We start from the raw sequence: 25047 nt of genomic DNA on the forward strand, positions 1-25047 counted from the left end.
GTTCAGACCCTGCAGGCTGGGCTGGCCTGCCCAGGACCTGAGGACGGGCAGCTCCGGTGGCAGTATCTGGGCCCCTAGGTGTGCTGGTCCAGGCTGGCCTCTCTAAGATAGTGCAGGCCACATGATCCATCCTCCTAGAGGCAGTGAGCAGGTTAGGGCCTCTACGACAACCAGGAGGAAAAAGCAAGGAGTCCACTTTCCGCAGCCATGCTGAAACAGAGCGAGAGGAGACGGTCCTGGAGCTACAAGCCCTGGAACACCACGGAGAATGAGGGCAGCCAACACCGCAGGAGCGTTTGCTCCCTGGGGGCCCGTTCTGGCTCCCAAGCCAGCATCCAAGGCTGGACAGAAGGCAACTATAACTACTACATCGAGGAAGACGAAGATGGGGAGGAGGAGGACCAGTGTAAGGATGACCTGGCAGAGGAGGACCAGCGGGCAGAGGAGGTCACCACCGCCAAGCCTGAAGGCCCCAGCGACCTTCCGCCTGTTGTCGCCGCTGATGTGATGTAAGGAGCGACGACCCCACAGTACCACTGGACTTAACTAAGAAGCTTGCCAGCCTATCCCAAAAGAAAAGCCTAGGCTCCGTACCTGGACAACACTCCCACAGCCGAAGCAGCAACCTAAGCCAGTAAGCACGACCTACGACGAGCCAGAACCGAGCGAATATCAAAAAAATTTACCCGCAACAAAGCAAGACCAAAAACAAAAAAAAACAAAACAGCTGTACTATCCCGTTGGTCTAGAAAATTTCTACTTGTCGGGTTGTGCTGGTGCTCCGACGAGCGGTCACGCTGCTTCCTGGAGGAGCTTGGGTACTGGGTGTGCGGCTCAGTACATCGCGTGCTGCCCGCATTTGCTTCGAGGCGCGCCGACGGCTAGCAAAGCTAAAGATCCAGCGGATTGGCGCCCAGTGCGACGTGGAGGCGGCAGAGAGTCGTCGCGACCATGCGGCTTCTAGCGGGCGCAGGGCGCCCGCCTCTGGAACTCAATGGAGAAGCATTCTCCTCGGTGGTCGCCAAGCCATTGGGGTGCCTCCAGCCATCCTTCGTGCCTCGTCCCGTGGTAGCGCTTGGCGCCAACGTGAGGAGATGCAGCAGCACTCCCGGAGCAGGACAGGGCGGCCAGACCTGCGGTATCCTGGCGCACGTGAGATGCTTGTGCATAGGCTTCTTCACGCTCGAGTACCTGCTGCGCCTCGCCTCCACACCCGACCTGAGGCGCTTCGCGCGCAGCGCCCTCAACCTGGTGGACCTGGTGGCCATCCTGCCGCTCTACCTTCAGCTGCTGCTTGAGTGTTTCACGGGCGAGGACCACCAACGCGGCCAGACGGTGGGCAGCGTGGGTAAGGTGGGTCAGGTGTTGCGCGTCATGCGCCTCATGCGCATCTTCCGCATCCTCAAGCTGGCGCGCCACTCCACCGGACTGCGCGCCTTCGGCTTCACGCTGCGCCAGTGCTACCAGCAGGTGGGCTGCCTGCTGCTCTTCATCGCCATGGGCATCTTCACTTTCTCTGCAGCCGTCTACTCTGTGGAGCACGATGTGCCCAGCACCAACTTCACCACCATCCCCCACTCCTGGTGGTGGGCCGCGGTGAGTACCTTGGCTCTGGGCTTTCCCATCCTCTTCCCCAGCCCGGTGAGCTGTTCCTCCCTTCCCTGGTTGTCAGCCACCAGGCTCTGGCTTCTGATCCTCTTCTTCCTCCTCACCCCCAATTGCTGCATACAGTTAACAAAACGGCAGTGGATGTCAAAGTGTTGGAAAGACAATCTCAGAGGTTCAGTAAGTAACTGAATTTGACTTAGTTGTAGAAATCTCCAAATCTACATTTAGTCTTTAAACCTTTGAAAGACAGATTTTAAGAAGATTCGTCATCGTTACTGTTATTTACCATTTATTGAACAACCAGTGTCCTAAATGGTTTACAAAGCTTACCTCATTTTGACATCACAGCCTTGTGAGATGGTTATGACCACCATTTTTATTTAAGGGGACAAGCAGAAATGGTTTCAGTTTTTGAAAGAAACTGTAGATTTATGCAGAGAAGGAGGTGAGACTTGGCTGAACCATGTCGATCCTAACTGAAACCCCACCACCTCTGGTTCCAGTTAAGTCAGAGTGTGGAAAGAAGCATCTCAAACTGAAACTTGCTCTAACTTCCCTAAAGTTCTTTCAGGACCCAGTATTATTGCCCCATCTTACAGTTAGTGAAATTGAAGTACAGAGAGTTTGAGTGTGGACACACAACTAGAGGTGGCAAAGCCAGAACTGAAACTCAGGCCTGTCCAACGGCAAAATCCATGCCTTTCCCACACCTAAGCACTGTCTCTTTCAAGTTTTAGTTCTTTTGCATGCATTGCTGAATTTGTATAGTTAGTATAATTGTTATTTTTTGTCATTGTTTTCTTTGGCCTTTGCCTTTTTATAACTTGTCCTATTTACTCAAATATCTGTATTTTGAGCTATGGTAGCTGAATCTCTGGAAATTAATGTTAATCAGGTCTTCTCAGATCGATGAATAAGTTGGCATATATGAAGGAAAGAATTGAATGTATAGTTTCCTTAGTTTCCTTTTTAAAAGTAGATTGTAATACCTTTAAAGACATTAAGCAAATATAGCCAGTTTTCCCGTGTCAGAAGGTAGATATTTTCAATATTAACATTGTATATGTCATAACCCACAGTCTGGTATGCACTTCTGAGACACACAAGCCCAAGGCCACTAACAGTGCAATATAGCTTGATATAAGATTTAGAAAACCTGGGCCGGGCGCGGTGGCTCAAACCTGTAATCCCAGCACTTTGGGAGGCCGAGACGGGCGGATCACGAGGTCAGGAGATCGAGACCATCCTGGCTAACACGGTGAAACCCCGTCTCTACTAAAATACAAAAAAAACTAGCCGGGCGAAGTGGCGGGCGCCTGTAGTCCCAGCTACTGGGGAGGCTGAGGCAGGAGAATGGCGTAAACCCGGGAGGCGGAGCTTGCAGTGAGCTGAGATCCGGCCACTGCACTCCAGCCCCGGCGACAGAGTGAGACTCTGCCTCAAAAAAAAAAAAAAAAAAAAAAAAGATTTAGAAAACCTGATTCTAGGCCTGGCGCAGTGGCTCACACCTGTAATCCCAGGACTTTGGGAGGCCGAGGGGGGGCAGATCACCCCATCAGGAGTTCGAGACCAGCCTGACCAACATGGAGAAACCCCATCTCTACTAAAAATAAAAAAAATTAGCTGGGTGTGGTGGCGCATGGCTGTAATCCCAGCTACTTCGGAGGCTGAGGCAGGAGAATCGCTTGAACCTGGGAGGCGGAGGTTGCAGTGAGCTGAGATTGCACCATTGCACTCCAGCCTGGGCAACAGGAATGAAACTCCGTCTTAAAACACACACACACACACACACACGGAAAACCTGATTCTAGTCCCAGATCTGCCAATAATTAACCATGACCCTGAATAATTAACTGTGAAACCTCAATCCCTCACTTGCTGTTCTGCTTTCTCACCTCTAAAAGGGGAGGTTGGACATGTAAAAGTATGCAGTTCAGTGAGTCTTCCTTCCCTTGAAAGCAGGGAGCTCATATGTATAGAGGATATGTGAGCTTTCTTCAGTGGCAGGATGACACGAGGCTCTTCTGAATGAGCTAGCCAGATTCTGCTTCTCTGATCATATGCCAAGTGATGAAAGGTCATCCCCATAGTAGATAAACCATGTGTACAGATGAGGCTCATGGTCGATGATTTGTCCCCAGCAAATGACATTTACTTTGGAGGTGACTAAAGCAGGAAAGCAGAAGAGTAAATCCACACGCTGATGATATGATACAGCACCTGAGAGTCAAAGTTCTGTTCATCTAAACATCTTTACAGGCTAGTGCATGTAGGCACTAGATCTAGTACGCTCTTTGATACTGCAGTTGTAACCCACAAAAGGTTCAACCTTTGTATATTAACAAATACTTTGATAAAAATTACGTTGCTTTCAAAGGGATATGGCTAGAGAAAAAATTTTAATTAAAATATAATAAAGAATAATGTTACTCACGTTGTATTTTTACCAGTAAATTTTCTTTGAACTGAATACCCATTGATCTCACTTAAATTTCTGATCTGTTTAATGTACAATGAAGTCTAAACCTTTCAAATTATCCCTTATGTTAAGTGGCATTATTTAACTCAAAATCAATGTTTTTTTATAAGTTTTACAAAATTGAATCACCAGTTTTATCAATAATAAATGTTACCAACTATTGCTCTTATCTGTATGAATTTCCTTTTGAAGCTATTATCTCTATCAGCCACTATTTTCACAGGCCAAATTCTGCACTTTCCAACCATCCCATTTATGAACCTTACCATTTACCAATGGTCTTTGTTCATTTTATTCTGAAAATTATTTGTACCTGTAAAATTCATTATAAATTAGATAAAAGACTGATCATTTGTATTTATTTCCAAACTAATCTATGAAAACAATGGGAGCAATTGCCCTTGAATATTCTAAGACCGCTCTGTTCCCCAGGACTAATATGTTATTAATCCAGTTCTTCTCTATACTTCTAACTACACTGCATAATACAGACTAAAGGTTCATATTCTCAGTAGAGCAAAGAGAAAAGAACACTTTGAAATGATGTGGACAAAATGTCTTGTTTCCAATATGTAGATGCAAAGTGAAAAGAAACAAAATACTAGGACCAATTATGTCACGTAACCCACAAAAATTCACCTTATTAATTCACTGAACAGTAAGTTTTTGAGCACCTCCAATGTGCCCAGTAGTGTTCTAGACACTAGGGATACAGGGTAGGAGAAGAAAAAACAAAGAAGTTTTTTTCTCTTGCGGAGCTTACATTCTAATGGAGAAAGACAGATAATAAATAATTTCAGGTATTGGTATAGCTTGTGTGGGACAAGAAGACTGAGAGTAGTTAAGGCAGTACAGTCTGTCTTTAGTGGGATAGTCAGAGAAGCCCTATTGGAGAAGACGACATTGAGATGAAGTTTGAAAGATGAAAAGAGACTCATCTAAATGAACCTGACTAAACAGATATGACAGTCTGAGAAGAGGATTCCTAAAAGTAACTGATCTAGTGGTTTCTAAGCATTTTATTGATCATGCATCTTATTTTTTAAAATTTGGGGCACATACCCATGATAAATGTGTATTTATTTATGAACAAATTAGAAGTTATTTATTGCTATAATAATAATGCATCACAAACCATCCTGAAACTCAATGGCTTAAAACATTGAGCATTTATTTAGCCCATGAATTTAAAAGTCAGCATTTACTCTGATTTCAACTAGAAGGTTCTTCTCTTTCATGAGGCTGTTGTTACTCATTCACATGCCTGATGGTCAGCTGGCATGAAGGGAGAGACTAGTCCACTAGCAGACCTCTGCATTCCTCTAGCAGACCCCAGCAGCCACAAGTCCATGGCTGTGGCAAAGAATAAGAGAGAGAATGCAAGCCGCATCACTCAAACACTTCATAAGCTTCTGTTCATGGCATTTGCTCAGCCCATTGGCCAGAGTAAGTCACATGGCCAAGCTGCAAGTCAAAGGGCAGGGCAGCTTAGCCCACCCACCATAGGAAGGCACTGCAAAGTTATATGGCAAACAGCTTGGATACAGAAAGATGTAAAGAATTAGTTCTAATAATGCAATCTTTCTCCTGCAGTAATATGTAACTGCTCAAATATAGTATACATATCAGAAAACATATACTCACAAATTGAAACTTTAAAGATGAGATAAAGAAAAATAGAACTGGCATTTTATTTCACCATTCTGGGGCTGTATCCTTTGTGAAATATTCATCCCGCATTACAGAGTTTCTCTTATCCATTCTTTTATGTATTTTTCGTACTTTCAGACAACGCCAAATCTGACTTGCTTTTAATAACTTTTCTTCTCTCTATGCCAAGGATCCTGCAAACTTTCTCTGTAACTCAAGTCAGGGATTTAAGAAAAATACAGTAATTTTCATTATTGTGAATTCTCCTGCAGCTGCAAAACAAATCCCTCCTGGACACTTATGTCTACAAATGTTCATGTATCAGGATGTAAGATAGACCTGTCTTTTTCATCTGTCAAATGGAAGTTATTTGTGAGCACTAATGTAATAGGAAACATATGTAAACTGCTAGCCTGTAGTAAGTCTGCAATAAATAGAAGCTACCATACCTGACTAGTTGATAGTCTTTATCACATGGAAGCAATAACCTTTGCTTCCACATTCATTTGGGAAGAAAATAAAACAGAAATGATTCTTCTTCTACTGAGGAAAAGAAAGAGCCTATAAAACATACAAAAAGGTCAGCTGTTCCCTCATGGGAGAACTTCTGAGAGTCCAGATAAACAGGCCCACGCCTAAAGCAGCTCCAGCCATCTTGGGGCTCTCTGGTTCGCCTGGGGGTAGGAAATTGCAAGACACAGCTAAACAAGAACAATGGGCTCTATGATGAAGCTATAATCATTGGCCTCCTCTGTGCGTATGGTTTTTTCTTTTCTTTTTTTTTTAGCCTCAACATATTACCACATTTTTTTCTAACCACATTTTGGGAGCGTTTTTTGGGGGGTGGAAATGGCGGGTGGGGGGCGGGTATGTTTTGGTTAAGCATAGCAAAGAGAGTAAAGTAGAATTTGAATGAAGCGCATTTTCGGCTTCTGAGTTTCGCAGGCCCAGCTGTAGAAACCAAATAGAAAACTATGGCATGAACTCATTCCTTCAAAACTAACTTCTCAAAAGAAAATTTATCTCTAGTTGAGGCACCAGATAATTTTGTCCCAGAGACCTTGTTCCCATCTTTGTTTTCCTAAAGTATGCTTTCATTACCTTGCCAATAGGTGGCACTTACAAGATCACTGAAATTGTTTTATTTTTGTTCATTGATTGCTTTGAGGAAACCCATTTGAAAAATAAATTAGGTTGAAGTCAGGAAAACAGACACCAAGGTGAATATTTCAAACAGGGAATTTAATACAGGGAAATAGACAGTTGTTAGAAGACTAGAAGGAAAAAAAAAAAAAAAAAAAGGCTGGAAAAGCAGAAAGAGAAAACTGAGATAATCCAGAGATTGGTAACTGCAGGGAATAGCTATTGGCCCTAGAACTGGGAGAATAAATGGGAAAAGGTATTGCTACCAGAAGCTAAGAGTCCAGAGGAGGGGCCTCTGTGTAGCTGTTGCAGGGACTCCTAAATTGGCACGATGAGGCTGATGCCAGGAATGCCAAAACATGCCTGAACCATAGCTATTGGCTGCAATTGGAGGAATGACAGCAGAAACCAGAGGCAGGATTAGAGACCCTTATGTCCTCATACCATCGTCCAGTCTCTCATAGGCAGAATATAATTAGAAGACAGTGGGCAAGAGAATCTGGGAAATGTAGTTTGCAGACTCCCAGTTCTGGAATTATAGAATAAAATACAGAAGAGTGTCAGGCTTGGGACTGAGAGACAACATATAGATATCTGGCACAGAAAGTAGTAGAGTTCTAGCTCCTTCAGAAATAGCACGGGAGCTATAGACAGGGTAAAGGCTCTTAGGCATTGTTACTACTTTTGATCTTATGGATTCCCAATTTTGGAGTGGTCTCCTTTTATGTCTTTAAAGTATGTTCCTCATGTTAGCAAATATGATGTGAGTGGAACATGACAGAATTGTTGAGGGCAGGGAGAAATGCAAGGAAGATGAGGATGTGGAGAGCATCATTATTGCGCACCTTTCTGTGGATAGATTAATAGATCTCAAACTTACATTTGTGGTTTTGCTTTAGCTGTGCACACCTACCCTTTACTGTACCATTTACAAACATGTCAGAACTGTAATATACAGATGAGGGTTGTTGTTCTCTTGAAGGTAGTCACCCATGACCTTGTTCTAACAGTGCTTCCACTGATCAAGACATTCTTTGAATTCCATGAGGAATTACCTTCAGAGTTTGTGACACATCCACTTGCTTCTTTGTAATGTTGCTAAATCTTTATCTTTTTAAGGCTAGATTCAATATTTTAAAATAGTTAAGACACTTCATAGTTTAAGATTGACACTTAGAGTAAACCATCAAGGTGAATATGACTGCTTGCTGCCACTGAATCTACTGTGCAGATTATAATTCAAAAGAGGAATTCCAAGCATACTTGTAACAATAGCATGAGTAAGCACAGCCTTTGAAGCTGAATCCTTTGAAGGACAACATGTGTTGAGGCTTATAATAATTTTATCCAAAAAAGGTCCATCTTCACCACCTCTAATTCCTTTGGAAAACAGAGTGTTATTTTGAAAAATAAGTTTTATTCCCTAGGATCATAAATTCCTGAATGCATGTACTAGTGGGTGCCAAGATTTATTCTATTCCTTGTTCGTTATGAGGGAAACAAATTTGCCTTGTTAAATGAGAAATCCAAGTATTCTGAAGTTTTAGAGAAAAATTTGATGCTTATCCTCATAATATTTGGCAGGCCAGGATTTGCTGTTAAGTGAGTAAACTGCCGGGGGAAGGTCACGTTCTGGCTTTGGGACCCAAAGCTAAGGACAATATGTACGTTTACAGCAGAATGGTTAGGTTTTCAATTTGCAGAGAGTTGCTGAGCTAGCCAGTTTTCTTCAGGATATTAAGATGGATCATGGAAATTTTAGTCACATTTCCAAACCCAACTCCTGCTAATGTGACAACTCATTCTGTGAGGTCACTTGGGTCAGTCTGGGGCCTTCAACTTTTAATTCCCATCTAGGGAGAAATGGCTTGGCCTATGGAATGTGGAGAAAATGTTCCCCAAAGCCAAGGAATCCTGAGTTCCTCCTGGAGCCAAGGGGCAAGAAACAGATCACTTGTTGAGTCAAATTATTCACAAAATAGACAACACATAAATTAACTGTTTTGAACAAATTATTGGGGACTGGTCACACATAGCCTCCTAGCAGAAGAGATCTTTTCTCTAAAAATAGAGATTGAAGATATACAAAAATATTTGGACCATATTATGCACATCAAATATTTATTCTTCTTTAAGCCAATTCTCTTTACTTTTGACTTTTCACTCAAAGTTCAGCCAAAGAAAGAAAAAAAAAAAAAAAGAAGAAGTTTGGCTTAAGGGTAAAGCAAAGCCAGTGTGCAGAATGATCAAAAGTTGAAAATAAGCAGTTTGTCTTAACTATTTTCTTCCTCCGTGTCTTTCTGCCCTCTCCCATCCCTGCCGTCCTGAACCCTTGAGTGACTTGTTTCCTCCAAGGCCTCTGCATTGGACTTCCGTGGATGTCTCATGATCTAAACCAGGGGTCCCCAATCCTGGGACTGTGGACTGGCACTTGTCTGTGGCCTATTAGGAACCTGGTCACACAGCAGGAGATGAGTGGAGGGCCATCAATCATTACCACCTGAGTTCTGCCTCCTGTCAGATCAGCCACAGCATTAGGAGTGGGAACTGCACACGCAAGGGATCTAGGTTGCTTGCTCCTTATGAGAATCTAATACCTGACAACCTGAGATGGAACAATTTCATCCCGAAACCATCCCCTCCCCCAACCCCGTCCATGGGAAAAATTGTCTTCCACAAAACCGGTCCCTGGTGCCAAAAAGGTTGGGGACCGCTGTTCTAAACTATCTGTTCCTGCCATTCACTCCTAAATCCAAACTCCCTTTAGGCCTCCTCCAGGGAAGGTCGACTAAACTTTCATCCAGACGTGTGAGTGATGGTGTTAGTGACAAATGAAAGTGATTGTTCAGCTCACACACCCGGAGAGAGATCGGCCTAGGGTTCTTTTACTTTTGGGGTGGTCAATGACAAGAAACACACACCCACTCAGGCAACCAAGAGGACTTTGAGATTAACCCACAATCTCACTTTATCACTGCCTCACATCACCCCTTGGTCCAGAAGTTGGGAAAAGGAGATTCTCTACTGGAACCAGAGGGCAGAGTCAGGGAGGAGCTTGTTTCCACAGCCTGTGGGTCTGGTAAGCATAGCATATATAGAGTTTCTGGTGTAGAGTGCACTCAATAAATGTTGGTCTTTGCCTCTCCTCAGTGGGGGCCAGCTTCAGGATGGGGGACCCTGGGATGGCCTACATGATATATGTACTAATATTATTGCTTACACACCCTGTGCCAGGCACTCCTTCAATTCCTATAACAACTGTGTGAGGTAGATGCCACATAGGTCAAAAGTAGAAACTGAGGCCAAGAGAAGTTAGGTGATCTGCCCAACTTATTCAGCGGGGAAGTGGATTCAGACCCACAAGTCTAGGTAGTCCCTGTTTCCTTCAGCTTGTCTACACCATATTACCTCTCTTGGATGCTTGCTTGTATTCTGACCCTGCAGAAAAAGGCTGCACGACCTCTCACCAGAGACAGAGCATTGAGTGAGAGGAGGTGCATCATCAGCCCCAGAAAGGAGGGATACCCTTCCTTTCTTCATGGGCTGGATGGAACTATGGTTCTTATCAGTGCCCCCAGTTTTGTCCAGCTGGCTCACTTCTCCATTTCATTCTAATCAATCAGCTGCACTATTCTAGGTTCAAACTAACCCTTACATCATCAAAACAAAAATATTTACACTACTAAGCTAAGGGCCACCTCAGCATGGATCAACAAGATGAGCATATGCTTTACTGCCGTCTGCTGGAAAATTATGGCAACAACTACCCAAATACACAAAGCAAAGAGTGCCCCCTGGAGTTGTGCAATGCAAAAATGTTTACAACTGTGAGCAACAGCTCCGCTTAAAAGGCTTCTAGTAATTTAGCCAATACTCTGGGGATCAGAGGGAGTACATGAGGCATAAAAAACAGTCCCCAAGGAATTTTCCCAGGGTTTTCTCTGGTAACTGATAACTAGTCCCATGGGTATCTGCATTTTAAAACAGAAGCTTGTTAACCTAAATAAATCTCCAATTAGTGGGATTTAAATCAGTATGACAAGAGTAATGGGAAGTATTTCATGCAGGGGTGAACATATTTTTGGTGAGTGATGTCTTACAAAAGTCCCTTTACAAAATAATGAGAGTGTTTCTCTAGACATCTGCAATTAAAGCACCTTCATATGAAGTCTCTCATTTGAACTACAGAACAACTCTGGGAAGTGTTATAATTGTCTTCCTTTTAAAGATGAGAGGAAGACAATGGAGGAGTTTCATGCCTTTTGTATGCCTGGTACTGTGTTCAGTGCATTATATTCATTTTCTTATTTAGCTGCACAAGAATCCTGAGAGTTAGATGGTTGTCTCCTGTTGTAAATGAAAATAAAAGAGAGAGAGAGAGTGAGAGTGAGTCTGAAGGTTTTGCCCGAGGTCACTCAGCTGGAAAGGGTCAGAGTCAGGACTTAAACCCAGGTCTGACTGTTCTAAGCCCAAGATTTTTCCAATACATACAGTGAACAGGCAAACCCAGGGACCCCCTGTCCTGAAGCTGGTCCCAGCTGAGTTAGGGAGGCAAAGATCATTTACTGAGCACGTTCTACACCAGGAATTTAACATACTATTTTAAATGCTCTCTACAACAACCCTTTCAAATAGGCATTACCTCCTCCCATATCTTACATTCAAACATGCATGAGTCATAGTCAGGATTTCAGCCAAAGTCTTTCAGCTCCATCCATAGCTTCTGTTTTTTCATGACACAGGTCCTACAGGGAGTCTTCCTGGTACCTCCTAAAGCAGGCTCCATGGGAAGCCATTACACTTCCCATGTGCACCCACAGGGAGGACACTTCTCTGCCTGCTCCTCTGCCTTTCTTCTCCTCCCCGATCTTAGTGCTAACAATTCCATCCTGCTTTCCTTCCTCTACAGGTGAGCATCTCCACCGTGGGCTATGGAGACATGTACCCAGAGACCCACCTGGGCAGGTTTTTTGCCTTCCTCTGCATTGCTTTCGGGATCATTCTCAACGGGATGCCCATTTCCATCCTCTACAACAAGTTTTCTGATTACTACAGCAAGCTGAAGGCTTATGAGTATACCGCCATACGTAGGGAGAGGGGAGAGGTGAACTTCATGCAGAGAGCCAGAAAGAAGATAGCTGAATGTTTGGTTGCAAGCAACCCACAGCCCACCCCAAGACAAGAGAATTAATATTTTATAGGACATGTGGCTGGTAGATTCCATGAACTTCAAGACTTCATTGCTCTCTTTTTTCAAAAAAATTATGATTGACAGAAAAAGGAAATGTGAAGCAGACATACATAAAAGCCATTTAGTTCACAAAGTTCTGCCTCTAGAAATGCTCATTTTGGCCCAAACTCAGAATGTCTCACAGTACTCTTTCCCTGTGTTGTGTGAAACGTCTGACCTTCTCAATGACATTGATATTGAAAACTTGAGAGGAGCAACAGCTTAGATTTCTCTTGTAGCTTTTCGTGGCATCTAGCTCAATAAACATTTTTGGACTCAAGTTGACTTGAGAAAATTTTTTTTTTTTTTAATTCTTAACTTTCCAGAGAGAGGGAGTGTTACAGCAGGAATTATACAAGCTAGCTTTGGAGTTAGACCAACCTTAGAATCCCAGAGCTCCCAGCTGTATGGTTTAGGGCAAGTGCCTCTAACACTCTAAGCCTCAGTTTCTTCAACTGTAAAATGTAGGTAATACTTACCTTGCCAGCCTGAGCAACACAGTGAGACCCTGCCTCTACAAAAACTTATTAAAAATTATCTGGCTGTGCTGGCCCACACCTGTAGTCCCAGCTACTTGGAAGACTGAGGTGAGATCACTTGAGCCCAGGAGTTTGAGGTTAGAGTAAGCTATAATCACATCACTGCACTCCAGCCTGGATGACAGAGTAAGACCTTGTCTCAAACAAACAGACAAATAAATAAATAAATAAAACCACCTACCTTATAAATGAGTCTGGGGATAATAGATGTGTGTAAATGCTCGATAAACGATTGCTATTAAAATGGTTTAAGTGGATGTTATCTAATGAAATCTCTAGACCATTGCTTCTCAAAGGCAAATTCATTCCCCAGAGGCTATCTGATGTCTAGAGATGGTTTTGATTGCCAATACTGTGAGGGACAATAAGGGGGACTTCTGGCATCTGGGAAGTAGGGGCTGAGGATGTTGCTAAACATCCTGCAAGGCAAAGGACAGCCCCCGTAACAAAAAATTATCTGACCTAAAATGTCAATAATGTCAAACTGGAGAAACTCTTGTCTAGATTTAATATGGGAGCCCCCAGACTGGACTTGTGAAATATACCTAAATGTACTAATCCTCCCCCTTTAAAAGGAACCCCATACTGTTCTCAACAACTCAGGCCTCCTTTTTCTCTCTCTTTTCCGTGAAAGGAAGAAAAAAAAATATCCTACCTTCTGAACAACTGCTGTGGGCAAAAGGAATTAAATCAGTGTGGCCCTCCACTGTCACTGCTGGTGGATTAGAGAACCAGTGCCCACAGGAAATTGGTCTTTACTCTCCCTGTAACCTTTTCCTCTTAATTTCTTTCTCCTTCCTTAGGACTACTGGAAATGGAAGTGTTGAGAATTAAAGTCTCCTTGGAACTGAGCACACAAAGATTGCCCTGTAACTGGAGCTTGCCATGCAGACCCTCAAATTTGTCTCAGGGCATGGCTGGACCTATACTTGTGTCATAAGTATAAACTGCTGATTCAAGCAACAGAGAGAGAAAAAAATAAGAAGAGTTGCTTACAATGACAGGCAATTTGGGCTGTATATGTAGCATATTACTTTAATATTTAATATATCCCTAAATAAGGTATTGGATTACTTTTTAATTCAGGAAGAAATGGAAGCTTGGAAAAGTTAAGTAATTCCACTACGTTCACACAGCCAGTAAACAGTGGGGCTGGGGTTCAAGCCCAGGTCTGTCTGATCCCCAAGGCTCTTGATGGAGGGCTAAACTTCTGTCCTCAGCATCACCTGGAGGGCTTGTTAAAGCTGAGCATGCTGGGCCCTGTCCCTGGGGTATGAATCAGTAGGCTTGGGATGGAGCTCAAGGATTTGCATTTCTGCCAAGTTCCAGGTGATGCTGATGCCGCTTGTGCAAGGGAACACATGTTGAGAGCCAGGGGTCTAAATCACTTTGCTCTGCACTCCCATAAGGAGCTATGACTATGAAAATAGGCTATGGCTGGCAAACTCGATTTAGATTCCCCTCCCCCTTACTCCCAAATGTTCTTATCATCAGCAATGACCTGGCCTCTGAAGGCTGAACAGAAGCCCTACTGTCCTAAGGTTGTCAGATAAAATACAGGATGGCTGAGGTGTCTTACTCTGTTTGTGCTGCTGTAACAGAATACTACAGGCTGGGTAATTTACAAAGAAGAGACACTTATTGCTCACAGTTCTGGCGTCTGGGAAGCCCAAAATCAAGGCACGTGCAGGTTTGGTTGCCTGATGAGAGCTGCTTTCTCTTTCCAAGATGGTTCCTTATTGCTGCATCCTCCTAAGGGGAGGAGGACTACTCCATCCTCATGTGGTAGAAAAGGAAGCGTACCAAACGCTACATGCATCCCTTTTTATAAGGCCCTTACGTCCTTTCAGGACGGAGGATCTCTCATGGCTTAATCACCTCTTAAAGGACCCACCTCTGAAAAGTATCACATTGGCAACAGCTGAATTTTGGAGGAGCTACATCCCAACCACAGCACCAGTTACATTTCAAGATAAATAATTTTTAGTAGAAGCATTTTCCAAATATTGCATGGTGTATACTTCTACTAACAAACTGTTTATTTAAAATTCAAATTTAAGGTGTCCTGTACTTTCATTTGCTAAATCTGGCGATCCTGTACTTTTGCTTTTGAGAGACAAAGTTTCCTCTTATGGATGAAAATTACCCCCAAGTCCTAAAAACCCCACCCAAACAACAGGCCTCTCAGCCAAGGAAGACTTCTCTCCCCTCTTGCCAAATATAAAAGAGAGAAATTTCTAATTAGTTTATTTGCCAGATACAATCATGTAAACAAAGTTACAGCGTGCAGGAAGTCTGGAGCACAGCTTATATAACCACCTGACACCCTCACTGCAGCAGCCGCCTCTTCCTGTCCACCTCCAGCCTTCCTGCTCCTTCTGCAGTCTCCAAGGGGAGGGGTTTACTGATGAAATGCATCTGCTGGGGCTGTTAGGAAGGGCCAATGTCCATCACCCCTGTCCCTGCTTGAAGCCCAGAGAGAATGGTCCATCTTCCCAGAAGAGACTGCCTGAGAGAAAGGAGTAGGGACTTGTGGAGGAAGGGTTGGGAGAGGTCTTGATGACAAAGATGGACTTCTCCAGGTCCCTGGGAGGGAATCTAGGAAATGACAGTGGCCCACTCCTCCCAATCTCACTGGCCACATCTGCTCAGACAGCTGTGCACTGCCTTCCCAGCAAGTAAGACTGACAGATTGAAGGAAGTTAAAACAAAAATAATGTTTCATAAGCCTCACTGTGTACCAGGCACAAAACAAACATTATGTCACTTAATCCTTCAACACTCCTATGGCATAGGTTTCAAGGTGGTCATTTACAAAGGCTTAGCTTCCTTTAACTTGACACAGTCTTTGGGTCTGGGTTTGAAACCTGGCTCTGCCATTGACTAAGAGGTTAAGCCATATGAAGTTTCCATTTGCATTTTAAAATATCTGAATAGTGGTAATTTCACATGGCATAACTGAATAGTTGTGTGACCACAATTTCCCTCAGCCTCACTTTCTGCTTCATTTAAATGGAGATAACAATGTCTTTCTCAGGGTCATGGTGGTAATTAAATGATATGATAGATCTCTTAATGTACTATTTGGCACATGTTTAGAGCTAAATGAATTTAGGTCACCATTATCACCATCATCATCACTATTTTGCTAGCTGCATAGGAAAACTATACAAGTCCAGACAGAGTCACCTGTCATTGAAGAGAGGAGTCTGTGGGTGAAGACAGCTTTTGAATCCTGTTGCCAGCCCCCTAGCCCAACCAGGGGTATGCACAAGGATCTAGATGAGTCTGTCCAATAGAACTTTCTGTAATGATGGAAATTTTATTATGCACTGTCTGATGCAGTAGCCATCAGCCATGCGTGGCTGGTGAGCACAAGAAATGCTGCTAACATAACTCTGGAACTAAATTTTTATTTACTTTTTAATTAATTTTATTTTAGATTCAAATGTCCACGTGTGGCTGGAGCCTACCAAATTGGACAATGCAGATGTACAGTGCAATGTAGCCTCTTCTTCTGCCCTCATGGTGGGATCTCAGGAGGAGTGTTTGGCTTTTTGAGGAGGAATAGAACCAAGAAAAGAACAAGAAAACATGACAGTACCCCTGTCTTGGCCTAGCAGCTGGAATGGGTTTCCAGGCCAACAGGTACAGTACTGGAAATAGATATCATTGATCTGATTGGTAGACTCGGATGGCCTCCTTTGTTAAAGAGAAAAGAAAAGAAAATCTTCCAAAGTATAAGCAACAAAAAAGAGCTGTGAAAAGACCATCTCCATTATTCAAATGGGTCCCAACGTTCATCCCAGGGGGCTTTGGGGCTGCTTCACTTGTGCCTGCCTAAGGCCATACATATTATCTTCTTAATCTTCTAACCCAAACTGGGCCAAAAACACTTCCCGTGTTTCACCTTAGCTTCAAAAAGTAAGTGGACATGTTCACAATAAACGTTTCTTAAATTTAAGGGAAAACATTAGTCATCACCTGTCTCCAAAGATTCCAGGTTCAAGAAAATAGTTTGCATTTTTTTGAGCTCCCAGTTCCCTCCTCCTAGGCTGATGTACTGGTTCCCCAGTCGAGGGGAATGTGGTGCCTACACTCCAGCATTCCTTTCCCTCCCTGGTCTCCTCTGATGTGATGCTTTTAAAACTCATGTGAATATTTTATTCTATCTTCTATGTCTATTCTTGTGTGCTGGGCCTTTTCCATCTGTCCTCCCACAGCCATTATTTACCCTTTTCTGCCCTGCAGCATGACCAAGGGGTCTTGGAGAAAATGTTCTGGGTGTCTACCCCTCACCCTCTCTCTAACCACTGTCTAGTCTAAGCAGCAGTTGAGTTCCTAACAGCTGTGGCTCAGTTGAGTAGCCTAGTTTAACCACAGCATTCACAGGTCCTAGAAATACCTTTCCCTCCTGTTCCTTCAGGCCTGTGAGTAGTAATGGCCTCCCACTGCTGCTAACTCTTGAATATCTTACCTAACCTTGTTAGGGTTCTCTTCATCCTGATCATACCTGTGTGTGTAAATGGAATCTTTATGAAAAATCTCTTCAATTAAACTCTTTGAGTGTGCCATATATTTCCTGCTGGAACCTTAATACATCTTGTATATTTAAAGAAAAATATATTGTACATATTCTCCAACTAACCACCAAATAGATGAGGCATGTTTGTCTGACAGTCACCACCCCAGACTGAGAAAGACAGTCTTCAGATTTATCAACAAAGAGGCATGTCTGCGGGCACGGTGGCTCACGCCTGTAATCCCAGCACTTTGAGAGACCAAGGTGGGCGGATCACTTGAGGTCAGGAGTTGGAGACCAGCCTAGCCAATATGGTGAAACCCTGTCTCTACTAAAAATACAAAAAAATTAGCTTGGCATGGTGACACACGCCTGTAATCCCAGCTACTTAGGAGACTGAGGCAGGAGAATTGCTTGAACCCGGGAGGCAGAGGTTGCAGTGAGCCGAGATCGCACCACTGCACTCCAACCTGGGTGACAGAGTGAGACTTGGTCAAAAAAAAAAAAAAAAAAAGGCAGCCATATCCAACTCACAGATGATTGGTAGGGTGTGATAATCGGCATACCTCAGTGCCAATAAATGATTCATCTCTCCTGTCAAAGTCTTCCAGCTCCACCATCTTTAGGAGAACTTTTCTGTGACTAAATCTGTTGAGTGCCCTTACACAACCTCATGCCAAATATACAAATGGATTTTTGTGAATATATGATGGAATTGCGTGCATAAAATCCGTTCAAATATATGCACCTAGAAACAGAAGTTTTGGTGCCGTGAGGACGTCAAGAAATCATCTCAACCAGGCTCTTACACTTTAATTCAGGTAAGGTTTATTTACCTTGTTTGGCAGGTGATATAATTGAGACCCAGAGAAGCTAAGAGAAATGTCCAGAGATGGATCTGTTTCCTATGCTGCTGCCACCCCCTCCCTATGTCCATAGCAGATATTGTTAATCAATCACATGACTCATTCCCGTTGGAAGGCCTTCTTGTTGCAGTTCTCTAGCAACCAACACAAATCTCCCAGATTTGACACTCAAGACCTGTTTGTCATCCTAGCACATGCTTGAGTGTTAAAAACGGGGGGGAAAAGAAACTAGAAATCAATCTCTATAGTCTCCTAATGCACTGTTCTTTTTGAAGGATTTCCCTGTAAATTCAGAAAACCTGGGCAGACTATGCTTATGTTATCCTTAATACCTAGTACGTTTTGTTAAGTGAGCCTCTTTGCCTCCTTTTTTTTTTTTTTTTTTTTTTTTTTTTTTGAGACAGGGTCCCACTCTGTCTCCCAGGCTGGAGTGCAGTGGCGTGATCATGGCTCACCTCAGCCTCGACCTCCCAGGCTCAGGTGATCATCCCACTCAGCCTCCCTAGTAGCTGGGACCACAGGTACCCACCACCACACCTGGCTAATTTTTATACTTTAAATTTTTTTATTTTTTAATATTTTGTTGAGACAGGGTTTTGCATGTTGCCCAGGCTGGTCTCCAACTTCTGGGCTCAAGTGATCCACCCACCTCAGCCTCCCAAAGCAAGAGGACTACATGCGTGAGCCACCACGCCTGGCCAAGTAAGCCTCTTCAAGTCTCAGTTTCCACATTATAACATGGAGATTATTAAGATTCCCTTATTGGGAGGGTTAACTGATATATCAGTGCAAAGTACCTGGCACAATATCTGTTATACAATGGATGCCCTATTCATGGTAGCTCTTATTATTCATATTTTATCAACAGAATGTCCACCATCCACAGTGTGCCCTTCTGTGGTGGTCTTCAGGGTCCCCAGCCATTAGGCTGTTCACAAGTATTTTATTAATTTTCCTGAAATAGATGCATTCTAATTGCATTTCTCCACTACATTCAAATTATGTGTGACCAAATGGCTTGCCTTGGCCAAAAAAATAAGAGCAAGAGATATTACTTCTGAGTAGAAGCATTTAATTGCTGCTTCTCTCCTCCAGTCTTCCTTTTCTCTGTTTTTGTAACTGTGGAAACACATGTCAAGATGGAGCATCCGTCAGCCAAAGGCTGAGTACGTTAATGAGCAGAACCCTAGGCTGACCCCTGTTGGACATGTCATGTAAGTGAGAAATACACCTCTGTTGGGTAAAGTCACTGAGATTTTGCAATTGTTTCTAATCCACCTTGATGAATGCCTCTTTTTGCATCAAGTTTCCATCGTAACAGAGAGATAACCTGAAACATTCATGTGTCTTGAATATTCATGTTCCCCAAAGTAATTTTCTCACTCTTCTACATGGTACTTGATAATAAGGCTGCTTAAAATGTATCCAATGCCCATTACATGCCAAGCATTTTTTTTCTGAGCACTTCATGTAAGCTAATGTATACATTTTAGTACCATGTCTGGCACATAGTAAATGTCCAAACTTATTCTAATCATCACCACCATCATTGTCATCATTACTATGTGTCATCTCCAGTCCTTATGACAGCCCAGTGAGGTAGGCACTATTATTATCTCCACTAGACAGAAGAGGAAGCCAAGGTACGAAGTCATTAAGTAATATGCTCAAGATTTCAGAGGCAGAAAATAATGCAGCAAGGATTTGGGCCCAAGTATGTCTGAAATCAAAGTTCTTGTCTTTTCCATACTGCTCCATATACTGCCCATTAAGGACTGCCAAATTCCATGTAATAGACTTTCCTGAGACAATTTCTGCTTCCCACTGATGTGACAGGTGCCCCAACCTCAGAATTGTCGCCCTGGCTTTACCACTTGGAGCTGTTGTAGACTAATTCATTGAGGGAGAGAAAAATTGGATTCCCTCAGGCTAATCCCTTCATGGAAATTAAAGCTTGGCATCCAGAAAGAGGATTTATATTTTTCTGCCAGCTTCAAGATGCACTACCAAAGGGATTTCCCCCTCCTTCCTTCATTTTCTTCAAAATCTCTAGGCTTGTCTGTCACTTATTTCTGTTTCATAAGTAGCATGAGACGAGGGGCCAATGACAAGTTTTTCCTTCCCTGCTCATCCTCCTAGAGCTACAGAGTCCACACAGGGAGGTAGAGAGAGAGAGAACCCAAACACGGACAGACCTACCAACCAACCTCCACTCACCACATCTGCCTCCAGGCCACTTATTTCATTAAAGCACAGGATGCTCAAGAGAACTCAGGAAGGGGACAATTTCATTTTCCTACACTTTGGAAATTAAAATTATTTCCAAAAAGTAATGTGCTTTGTTCTTCAAGAAAGCTAAGGAGAGGAGAAAAGAGGTCAAAGGAGTAAGAGGTAAAAAAAAAATGAGAGGCAGAAAGGGAGTGAGGGAGAGAGAGAGAATAGAAAGACATATAGCAGTGACTCACACCTGTAATCCCAGCACTTTGGGAGGCCAACAATGCAGGAGGATTGCTTGAGACCAGGAGTTTTAGACCAGCCTGGGCAACATAGTGAGACCCCATCTCTACAAAAATTTTTCAAAAATTAGCCAGATGTGGTGGCATGCACCTGTGGTCCTAGCTACTCAGGAGGCTGAGACGGGAGGATTGCTTGAGTCCAGGAGATGGAGGTTGCATTGAGCTTGACTGAGCCACTACACTTCAGCCTGGGTAACAGAGTGAGATCCTGTTAAAAAAAAAAAAAAGATAGAAAAAAAAAGATATATATATATATGTACGTGTGTGTGTGTATATATGTATATGTGTGCACACATATGTATATGTGTATGTATGCATGTGTGTGCGTGTGTGTATGCAGGGAATAGAAAGAATAGAGTAGCAATGAGATTGGCTCTGTGTCTTCATTATATCAGCAACCATTTGATTTTTTAAAATTTTAATTGGTATTACTTTGTCAATCACCCATATTTGGTGTGTTTTATGGAATCCCTTCCTTGTACTCTCACTCACACCCCTAGAAAATCCTCTAACTCAATGGTTCTCACGAGTCTAGTTTTTATCTGTGGTTCATCTTGAAATGATATGGGGTAGTGGGAAGGACAGACTTTCTAGTTCAACTAACCTGGGTTCAAAATACAGCCCTAGCCCAGCCCATTGTTTTCATTCAACTAATATTTATTGATAACCAGATGTGTGCCAAGCACTGTTCTAGGCACTGAGTTACAGTGAACAAAATTCCCTGCCTTCCATTATAGAGGAATAAATAGAAAGAGGAATATATAATATTTTACTGACAAGTACAATGGAGGAAAATAAATCATAGGAGGAGGATAAGGAGTAACAATACTGGAATGAGGCACGATGTTCAATAAAATGATTGGGGTGGGCCTCACTGGGAAGGATGACACTGGAGCAAAGCCTTGCAGGAAGGTGAGGACTGAACACCGCAGGTATCCTGGGGAAGAGCAAACATCAAGTGCAAATGTCCCAGAGTAGGAGCACTCCCAGAATGTGAGGAGGCCACTGAAGGAATGAGGAACAGCAAAGAGGAAGGTGTGACAGATTGTAGGTCATGGTGCAGTTGAAGAGTTATTGAAGTTCAGACACTACAGGGAGTGAGCTGGAAAGAAAGATATCAAAAAATGGGATGTATGAAATTGACTTGATGGAATGATTGCCATTCCCATGCATAATCTACAGTAATGGCAGTGAGTGTCTGAAGTAGGATAGAAGAAAAAACTACAGATGGTGAGAAGGTGAAAGTATTGGAAGTCTTACTGATGTAGGTATTAAAGTACCTGAGAATTAGAGAGGAATGGTGTTGGAGTATCATCGCCCATTGGATTCATTTTGCCCACTGCCCAGATTGAGCCGATTTATCAAGGTGTGGCGACTGCTGTAGAGAAAGTTTAATACATGTAGAGCCAGCTAAACAGAAGACCAGAGTTGTATTATTACTGAAATTGCCTCCTTGAAAATTCAGAGGCTAAGGTCTTTTAAGGATAGTTTGGCAGGCAAAGGGCCAGGGAATGGGTGCTCCTGATTGATTGGAGATATAATCATAGGGGTGTGGAAAATGGCCCTCATGTGCTGAGTCTGCTTCTGGGTGGGGTGGAGTCATCTGGTCATCAGAAACGCAAAAGCTTAAAAAGACATCTTAAAAGGCCAATCTTAGGTTCTACAATAATGTTGTTCTTTATATGAGTAACTGGGGAAGTGGCAAATCTTGTACCCCCAGAACAATGGCTGGTTATTGGTTAACTATGTTTACATTTTAGCAGAATTCAGACCCCTCTCATCCTCCTAACCCGGTGGCCTTTCACTAGTCTTACAAAGGCAGTTTAGTTGTGGGAAGGGTATTATCATTTAAAGTATAAACTAAGTTTCTCCCAAAGTCAGCTTGACTCACACTCAGGAATGACCAAAGAGAGCGTGGAGGTTAAAGGAAAGATGGAATTGGTTAGATTAGATCTATTGCACTGTCATAATTGTCGCAGTTATAATTTTTGCAAAGGTGGTTTCAGGAAAGGGTGACAATGAGCCAGGTCCTACTCTTCAAGGAATTAGAGGGAGGGTCTGGATAGCGGTAGTTGATTGTGGTAAGAAGTGGGAGGGGATCTGTGACTTGCAGTTCAAGCTTGGTTTGGAGCAGTCAGTGAAGGAGGAGGCAGATGGTCTGAATGCAGCAATAAGGAGCCAGGAGGACACCTACCTTATACCAGGCCCTGTAGGTAAGGGTCGCTGGCTAGAAGGCACCCACCACCTGAGAGGACTACAGGGAAACAGGGTTTGCAAGAGAGAATCAGGTATCAGTTAGGTCAATCTAATTGGGAGCACCTGGAGCTTAGGTTGCCTCTTGGCCCTGGAGGAAGGAAGACCTCACAAGGGTATTCTGAACTCTACTTAGTTCCTGCCACATCTAACTCTTAGTCCTTGGGCAAGTTACTTGACCTTACTGAGCCAGTTCTATAATCCATAAAGTGCCTCAATGAGACCTATCTCACAGAATTGTGGTGAGGTTTAAAACTCGACAACATCCAGAAAGCATCTATAAAAAGATACAGTCCAGCAGATGGTAGGTGCTCACCACTGTCAGCCCTACAGCCTATGGCTCAGGTTACACAGGTCTGAGTTCAAATTCTGATTCTGCCCCTTATTATTACTGTGTGACCTGGGGCTAGTTACCTAACTTCTCTGAGTCTTAGTTTTCTTCCATAAAAGATTGAAAGACTTATACCAGGCACAAAGGATGTTTGTAAGGAATAAATGGAAGAATAACATAATGAGCTATTGAGTTTTGCCACCTTCTTCTTGCTAGAAGAAACTCCAAAGCATAAAAAAGTAGTTTTCTCCTTCCTAGCCCTAGCGATTTTTAAAGAGAATCAGCAGGCTTCTGTAGTCTGGGCTCTCTTGTCCCGGGAAAAGTAAGCAGCTTCTTTGAGAAGTTTCATAACTGCTACTGAGGTCTAAAATATGTTAAGCGGTTAGGCAAGATCATGCTAAACTGGAAAGTAACAGAGACTAGAGTTAGGAGTTGACATTGGACTACGGGTAGCCCAAACTCAGGAAAAGAAGGTGAATTCCCTAAGATGGGGGAAAAAAGAGGCTTGGGTTATGCAAAAAAGTGGCAGAGAGGTATCTGGCATTCTAAGGCAGACTTGGGGATGTGCCGGGCTGCTACTGGGAGAGTGCATTCCAAGTCTTCTCTTCCAGCCCCATCACATTGATGGGTGTTTCTGCAGCCTGGAAGTCAAGGGCACCACAGTGTATGTAGAGCAAACATGTTGCAATTTTTATCCCCATCTTGTTCTTGGCTCAAAGCATAGCAGGCCACCTGCTCAAGACACAGTCAGATAACTATTGTGTCAAGGTTACCCTCCACACAGGTGTCCCTGGAGGTCACCTCACTCTTCAGTAAAGTGGGCTGGCAGCTGCTTAGGGTGCAGCTGCCTTGCCAGACACTTTAGGTGGCTAGGATGAAGTTACCTGAATTCAGTGCCTTCTGCTTCTGTTTGCTCTCAATCCAGCCTCCAAATTTCAGACTCTTTCTACTCACTCCTTGGTGACTTAAGGTCAATCATTCAGATAAAAATTTGCCTAGGGCTTGTCTTCTGTTAAATGGAAATAATTTCTATTTCATAGAATTTTTGTGACTCATGAACAGTAGAAACTCTGCACATGGGTGTGGCAATTAGGTGCTAAAGGAATGGCAGCCGTAATAATGATAGTAGAACTAGTAGTACTAGTAATACTACTAAGACAACAGATACAGTGACCAGAGGCTGGCCCAGCTTTTCACCAGCCCCAAAGGTAGGCAGCAAAAACAGGAGAAAGCACATTGGCTCAGCAGTCCTGAAAACATAGTTCTGCTCACAGCTTTGCCACAGACTGCCCTGGTGACATTGGTTAACCCCTCAAGCCTCTGCCTTTGTTTCTGTGTATGTCAAGTGGAGATGATCCCTTCCATTTTAGAAAAAAAAGTTGCAGCTGGAAATGATACTGGTGGGCTGGGAGAGATCCCCAAACTCCAGAGGACTTCAACCCCAGCCAGTGTCCAGGCTCTTGATACTGTCGTGAGAAGGAATTCAAGGATGAGTCAGAAAAGAGTGAAAGCATGGAGATATACTCAAGAAAGGGGAGTGTGGGCCTACTCAAGAGTCACATGCAGGGGGTTTGGGGCTGCTACCCTTATGGGTTTCTTTAACCAAGGGGTGGAACATTCATTAAAATTCCTGGAAAAAGGTGGACATTTCTCAGAACGGCAGTACCATCCATTTTTATACCAAATATACGTCTTCCTGGAACTTCCATGGCACTGGTGGATTTAGTGTTTTAGTGTGCATATAATGAGATCCTAGGAGAAACCCAGGTAAAATCCAGCTCCATGTTGGGTCCAGTTGGTCTTAGCCAGCTTAGTCCACACGCTGGTTTTTCAAGGTCTTAGTCCCTGGCTTCTGTAGCTTTTTAAAGTTTCCTTTTGCTGGTCATATGAAACTGCTGCCTGGACGTTTC

The 25047-nt window shown here is 43.3% G+C and overlaps 1 protein-coding gene across 1 annotated transcript; it reads left to right on the forward strand.

Annotated features, from left to right (window-relative positions):
• Positions 1–207: 207 nt before the first annotated feature.
• On the forward strand, positions 208–12071 carry KCNV2 (potassium voltage-gated channel modifier subfamily V member 2). Its single transcript, XM_017860545.1, is given in 5 exon segments — positions 208–557; positions 614–939; positions 942–1001; positions 1004–1596; positions 11790–12071. Coding segments are annotated over 5 exon segments (1611 nt in total).
• Positions 12072–25047: the final 12976 nt, after the last annotated feature.

The sequence above is a fragment of the Rhinopithecus bieti genome, unplaced genomic scaffold, assembly GCF_001698545.2.
Source record: "Rhinopithecus bieti isolate Rb0 unplaced genomic scaffold, ASM169854v2 scaffold_55570, whole genome shotgun sequence".
In the NCBI taxonomy this organism is placed as follows: Eukaryota; Metazoa; Chordata; class Mammalia; order Primates; family Cercopithecidae; genus Rhinopithecus; species Rhinopithecus bieti.